Raw genomic sequence first — 7,053 nt, 5'->3', positions numbered from 1 at the left:
AAAAAAAAAAAAAAAAAAAGGACCAACATGCTTATAGCAGTACAAGGAAGAGAGGAGATGACAAAGTCTTCCTAATTCAAAACTGCACAAGCACTTTCAGATCTAAGAACACTTCTGTTCTTTCAGGGCATCTGTCAGCCTCTGTATCGTCTATTTTTTTTTTTTAAAGATTTATTATTATATGTAAATATACTGTAGCTGTCTTCAGACACTCCAGAAAAGGACGTCAGATCTCATTACAGGTGGTTGTGAGCCACCATGTGGTTGCTGGGATCCGAACTCAGGACCTCTGGAAGAGCAGTCAGTGCTCTTACCCGCTCAGCCATCTTGCCAGCCCTTGTCTATGATTCTTAACACTTCACTATTCAAACAATCAACACCAACATTTTTAAAAAAACAAAAAAACTGAAGCCAGCTGTGGTAATTGACGCCTTTAATCCCAACACTTGGGAAAGCAATCTCTGTAAGTTGGAGGCTAGTCTGATCTACAGAGCAAGTTCAGGGATACCCAGGGCTACCTAAAGAAACCCTGTCTTGAAAAAAACAAAACAAAACAAAAACAGAAGAAGGAAAAGACCTGGGACACTGGCAAGATGAATAGTAGAGTGATGTTGCAGAGGGCCAGAGCTTAGATTCCAGTGTCCACGTGGGGCAGTCTGGAACTCCAGCTCCAGGGGATGGGACACACTCCTCTGGCCTCCATGGGCACTACAAAGAACATCTTGCAAACAGAAATCAAAGAACTGGGGACAATGACACAATGTGTGGGCTCCTGTGTCCACTGGATAACTAAACAGGAGCTGGATCTCACATCCAGTCTAATGCAGAGACACTACACATCAGGTGTGGTTGTGCCGGTTGTCATCACGATACACGGGTGACAGAGGCATGAGATCACAAGTTCAGTGCTCATCTGAGCTAGAGTGAGAACAAGGGCTGCCTGGGCAACTCAGTGAGACCATCTCAAAATGTAAAAAGGTAAAAAAGGGCTGGGGAATGTCGTCAATGGAGGAGCAGTTGTGAGGGTGTTGGGATCAATTTTCAGAACCAAAAAAGATAATAATTAAAATTTTTTTTTAATCCCAGCACTTGGGAGGCAGAGGCAGTTGAATTTCTGAGTTCAAGGCCAGCCTGGTCTACAGAGTGAGTTCCAGGACAACCATGGCTATACAGAGAAAAATTAAAAATAAATAAATAAATAAATAAATAAATAATGTGAGTGCAGGCTAGTGGAACAATGGGTAAATACCTCTAATATAGATCAGAAAATTCCAGATTCAAGTCATGGCTGATTTGGTCATCTTGTTTTTTTTTTTCGAGACAGGGTTTCTCTATGTAGCCCTGGCTGTCCTGGAACTTATTCTGTAGACCAGGCTGGCCTCGAACTCAGAAATCCGCCTGCCTCTGCCTCCCAAGTACTGGGATTAAAGGTGTGTGCCACCACTGCCTGGCTTTTTTGTTTTGTTTTGTTTTTAAATTGGGTATGGTAGTTCCAACAATTGGGAGGCAAAGGCAGACATATCTCTGTGAATTTCAGGTCAGCCTGGACTTCAAAGCAAGTACCAGGCCAGCCAGGGCGAGACAGTGAGACCCTAGAATGAAAAGAAAAGAAAAAAAAGAAAAGAAAAGAAAGGCAAAGAAAGGAAGAGAGAAAAGAAGAAAGGACTGGAGGCTCAATGATTAAGAGCACTGACTATTCTTCCAGAGGTCCTGAGTTCAATTCCCAGCAACCACATGGTAGCTCACAACCATCTGTGATGGGATCTGATGCTCTCTTCAGGTGTGTATGAACACAGCTACAGTGTACTCATATATATAAAATAAATATTTTTTAAGAAAGCCAACGTAGTTGTATTTCTAACAGCCTAATAACCGTGGGGCTACAGCCACATCAACCACACCCTAGAAGCCATATCTGATTTGAGGCATAAAACACATACAACTGGCATCGCAGTTTCTATGGCACGTCTGTAGCAGAGAGATGTGCAGCATCTTAACTTTTACCTGTGCACTGAACTTGATCAGCACCATATACTGATTCGGAGTAGAGTCCCTGATGATTTTCATTTGTTCAATTACATCATTGAATGGGGCAACAAACTTCATAAGGTCATGACTGGTCATGGTGGCAGGGACGGTGAGGACACACAGCATGGCACTGCGCCGCACATCTTCTTTTAGGGAGGTCATCTTACTAAGAGGAAGACAATAAAATCGTCTTGAAAAGTCTGGAGAACAACAACCAAATGACTCTTTTGTCCGAGAAAATATGAAAAATAAAATGGCTAGTATTTCACAAATCAACTCAAATAACTGGTGAGTTTACTTAAAACACACACTTATGAGTACCCAGGTCCTTTTCCATGTGCCTTGCACTTTAAGGCAAGCCCTAAATGTTCTATATTACCCCCATCAGAGTTGTCAATCTTAAAAAAAGGTATTTGATTAGTTCCTTAAGAATTCCACACATGTATTTTGGTTGCATTCACCTCACAAAGCATCTCTCCAGAATTTTCAATCTTGATTTAAAGTTGTTAATTTAGACTACCAGACTCAGTGTTTTATTCTCTTTTCAAAAAAAATTTATTTTTATGTGTATGAGTGTTTGCCTACACATATGTCTGTGCACCCCATGCAGGCCTGATGCTTAGACAAAAAGGCATCTGGAACTAGAGTTAAAGATGGTTGTGAGTCACCTTGTGGGTGCTGGAAACTGATCCAGGTCCTCTACAAGAGAGCCAGTGCTCTTAACCCTGAGCCATCTCTCCAGCCCCATGTTTCAGTCTCTTTAATTTTTGAATCATAATCTATTGTTGAATAACTGAGTCACAGTGCTACTGTGAAGTTCTCTTAAGAGCTCCAGAAGAGGGGTAAGCACAAATCTATTCAACAATTCTAACCTCTGACAATAGGACTGAAGAGGAGAAAATGAACTGTCGGTCCAAACAGCTTCAAGGGAGAGAAACCTTCTACAGGGCAATCTGCTTTTGATATGCTGTAAACAGACGGGACAGCTGGGATCCAAATTGGCTACCTGATGACTGGCTGCTTCCCAGTTTCCCTGGAGGGACATGGCAAGCAAGTTAGGGCAAAGACAGTTGTTGGGACATCAGCCAATTATCATACCCAGAGAGCTGAAGACCCAGCTGGTGGGTTATCTGTCTAGGTGCCTCCTTTTCTTGGGAAAAAAAAAATTGTAAAAGCCAGGCCTAATGGTACACACCTTTACAGACCTTGTCTCAAACAAAAACAAAAACTCGAAAACAAAATAAAAAATGATGCCCTGAAAATAGGCATTTCAGTTAACATCACCTGGCTTCTGTGGTTTGGTACAGTCATGGTAGAGACATAAGCACGCCTTTGTCTTGGCTCCTTTTGTTTTCAATCCTCCAATCAGTACCCATGCCTAATGGTTAACAGAATATTTCCCAAGCATTTCTGACACACATCTACATGTTGTGGTTTTTTTGTTTTTGTTTTTGTTTGTTTGTTTGTTTTTGAGTAAGGAAAGCTTTGGCCCAATCTGCACTGTCAAACACACAGCACTCAGAACTCTGTAGTCCACAGTACCTAAGGGCAGTATGTTGTCAAAGCTTTAGCCTTTGACCTCCTTTCAGGCACACAGACTCAAAGCAAAAATCAGAGCAGTCTGAAGGAAGAGAGCTTTGCTTACTTTGTCTTGTACAGGTGCATAATGCCGTGGACTATTTCAACCGAAGGGTTGCCACTGAAGAAGGAAATCTGGTCTGGGAGCTGTTTGGATGGAGACTCTGGGGCTGTGTTCACAGACTCACTCTGCTCTCTACTTCTCTGTGCAGAGACGGGGGCTGCGGAAGACTTCTTTTCTTCAATTGTGTCTCTTAATTCATCTTACAAAGTGAAAAGTAGCAGATCACAAACAGCTGGAAATAAGCCCCAGGAGCCTAAGAAAGTTACAATTTCAAGTACAACAGGAAATTGTGACAGAGAAACTACTATATTGCATTAAGAACCATACTCATGCTGGGTATGATGGCTCATGCCTGTAATCCCAACACCAGGAGGCTGAAACAGGAAAGCTGCACATGTAAGAGACCATGTCACAAACCAAAAAACTATACTGTTGAACTGTTGGGTTTGAGAATATCCCAAGAACACTTGAAGCTCCCTCTGCATAAAAACATCTCCTCATATCCTTGTAAAAATCTCTTAACACGGGGTTGGGGATGGGGTGGGAAGTGAGGTGAGGGGGTGGGTGGGAGGTTGGAGGGCAATATTTGGAACGTAAATAAATGAAATAAAAAGAAATCTCTTAACACTCCAAAAACCCAACAGAAGCTCCTCCCACATTCAACAGCAGCCCAACACAAGCATGCAACATTCACCACTGGCTCCTCAGTGACAGTCAGGGCTCTCTGAAAACTGAACCTTCCAGTTCTGACCACACCTATGTGCTGGAGATGCAGAAAGCATCACTTCCTCAGCTGTGCACGCCGCAGAGCTGTGTAGGGCAGGGAGGCCACCACAGGCTTACCACAGGAGCCGAGTTAGTAGTAATGAGCACTCCCACCAGAGTGAGAACCCACTTTGTTATGATTGATCTAGTTTTTCCCTGTCTTCTTCTTTTTTTTTTTTTTTTCGAGACAAGGTTTCTCTGTATAGTCCTGGCTGTCCTGGAACTCACTCTGTACACCAGGCTGGCCTCAAACTCAGAAATCCGCCTGCCTCTGCCTCCCAAGTGCTGGGATTAAAGGCATGTGCCACCACTGCCCGGCCCTGTATTATTCTTTTAAAACAGGGTTTTAGGATATGTTTCCAAACTCCAGGGTTTAAATAACCCTCTTGAAAAAGGCAATGAAATATGCTTCACAGATCACATAAGTGTTGGGGGGAGACGCATGCTGAAACTACATCTCAGTTGGTGGAGTGCTACTCTTACATGCATAAAGCCCTGGGTCTGTCCCCAGCAGCATGCAAACTGGATGTACTGGAGTAAATACATAACCCCACCACTCAGGATGTGAACGAAAAAGGATCTGAACTTCAAGGCCATCCTCATTAATAAACACACCAGAGGTGAGCCTCATTGGCTCATCAACCACAAAGAAAAAAACACAGCCAGGGGCTCAGAGTACAAGAGCACAGCCAGGCTTCCTGAGGGCATACCTGAGCTGGCCTTCATGGTCTCAATAATCACATCAGTCATTTCCCGACGGCCAAGGTGCTGGTGGATGAGTGCTGCTTTTTCCCCTGCTGACTTCCCTTCTAGACAGGCGACAGCTGAAGCCAATGTCTTCTTTTTGATCTCCTCATCGGACATCTCTCCAGCTGAAGAACACATGAAAGATTAATACTTTATGACAGAACAAATTCCTCTCACTTCTCAGCACTTCAATCAATACGTTCCTCTTCTATGGAGCTTCCCCGAGGATGAGGCACTTTTCCAGGGTTTGCCTCAGTCCCTCTAGAAGTTCTATTCATGAAATGAGCAGCATTTCAGAATCCCTGAAATGTGATTGTACATTAACAACAGCTCTAAGGTACACACCAGGCTTGTCCAACCAACACTCAACCCACACAACCCAGCACACAGGAGAAGCTCTCACTCTAGGCTTGGCTGCATAAATATCTCCACGACTGGGCCTGTATGAACTTACCTGTTTGTGCCTAGTGCCAATTTAGTTGACTTTCAGATCTAGGGTCACTTTGAGCCCTTGAAAGCCACTTGTAACCTTGCAATAAATCAGTCATTTGAGTCCCAAAGGCCATAACTCACTCTTCCACTGCAGTTCCTAAGGCAGGACTCAAAGTGTCCAGTGACGCCACCCTTCCGAGAACGCCAGCCCAGCTCTCCAAACTAAGTAAGTGTTCCTTTCTCTTTTGCATCAACTTAGGACATTTAGTCCGTATGGCACAAATTAGAGACCAAGTCTGACTCCGCACGGAAAAACTCTGACAGATACCAAGCAACCGCCCTCCCACGCACACCTTTTCTCTGTTTAGACAGGTCCTCCTGCCTCCACCTCGGGAGCTCAATGTTATCAGGTACTGTTGGGACGATCAAGGGAGAGCCGAAGCTGCATGACCCACTAAGGAAGTCTGTGGCCGCCGATGAAGACGTCAGGTTCTCGCGCCCGGCTGGGTTAGAACCAGTGTTTCCAGCCACTCATACCTAACTTTGGGCAAATCGTTTAACCACTGGCCTGTCTGCCAGTATGAGAAAGGCGCACAGCATCCCCCCAGGCTGCGCTTTCTCGCAGCGAGGGCCACGTCGAGCAGAGGCACCTGGCCAGCCCGGGGGCGGGTAGAGCGAGGGCTGCCGACCCGCCCGCCCTGCGCGAGGCCGAGGACTCACCGGCGGCGCTGTAGCCGAAGTCGGCGGGGACCGGCGAGTGACCCGCGAGCTCCAGTCGGATGACCACCAGTGACACACTCATAGGACTGGCGCTGGTCGGCGTGGGCCCCGGTGGGCTGAGGGAAGGCTGCGGGCCAAGCCCAGAGGCCGAGCGGCCCGCGGTCGGCAGCACCGCCACCGCCTCAGAGCCGCGGCCGCCGCCTCAACAGCGGCAGCCCCTCTCGCGCAGCCGGCCGAGCCGCAACAACCTCCACTTCCGCCTCTCGGCCTCCGTCTCTGACCCGCAGGGTCGCGCACGCGCACGCGCCGACGGGAAGGGGCGAGGCCCCGGGCGCGCATGCGCTTTCGGCAGCCGCTTCTGAACCTTGGCTGACCGTCTGGACAGAGCAGTGTCCGAGGAGCATGCGCAGTCCCTGCAGAGCCTTCTGGCTTCTTTTTTGCGTTTGACTCCTCTCTGCGTTTGTTCGCCTAGTTTCCCCGCGGGGTTCACCGAGACTCTAAGGGTTCGCAGAGACTCTGAGGGTTCCTGGGTCTTCGACCTCAGGGTTGTAACTTTATGCAGGTATGGCGATGGGCTGGTTAGGAGCGCGATGGCTTCACAGATATTCCGCTGAGAGCCGAACCCTGCTGGGCTGCACGGCATGATGATTTTGTGGATACAGAAAACAGTCCCAGACGGGACAGCCTTCCGCACTCGTGCGATCCTGAGCTAGTTTTTG

At 46.8% G+C, this 7,053-nt stretch overlaps 2 protein-coding genes across 2 annotated transcripts in view; one reads left to right on the top strand and one right to left on the bottom strand.

Moving 5' to 3' along the window:
- Brap (BRCA1 associated protein) overlaps nt 1-6,600 on the bottom strand; it is a 30,510-nt gene extending 23,910 nt beyond the window's left edge. Inside the window, exons 1-4 of the mRNA XM_031391140.1 lie at nt 6,335-6,600; nt 5,146-5,307; nt 3,674-3,869; nt 2,005-2,194 (exon numbers count right to left, since the gene is read on the bottom strand). Of these exons, the coding sequence (XP_031247000.1) occupies nt 2,005-2,194; nt 3,674-3,869; nt 5,146-5,307; nt 6,335-6,416 (630 nt within the window). The 5' untranslated portion in view covers nt 6,417-6,600. The remainder of the gene's footprint in view (nt 1-2,004; nt 2,195-3,673; nt 3,870-5,145; nt 5,308-6,334) is intronic.
- Nucleotides 6,601-6,607: 7 nt separating this feature from the next.
- Nucleotides 6,608-7,053, top strand: part of Acad10 (acyl-CoA dehydrogenase family member 10) — a 59,587-nt gene continuing 59,141 nt past the window's right edge. The window contains exon 1 of the mRNA XM_031391138.1: nt 6,608-6,896. The gene's annotated coding sequence lies outside the window, so the exon portion shown is untranslated. The remainder of the gene's footprint in view (nt 6,897-7,053) is intronic.

Source organism: Mastomys coucha, unplaced genomic scaffold (genome assembly GCF_008632895.1).
Source record: "Mastomys coucha isolate ucsf_1 unplaced genomic scaffold, UCSF_Mcou_1 pScaffold22, whole genome shotgun sequence".
In the NCBI taxonomy this organism is placed as follows: domain Eukaryota; kingdom Metazoa; phylum Chordata; class Mammalia; order Rodentia; family Muridae; genus Mastomys; species Mastomys coucha.
Note: the sequence above shows the minus strand (reverse complement) of the source record. Positions and strands in the feature narration are given on the sequence as shown.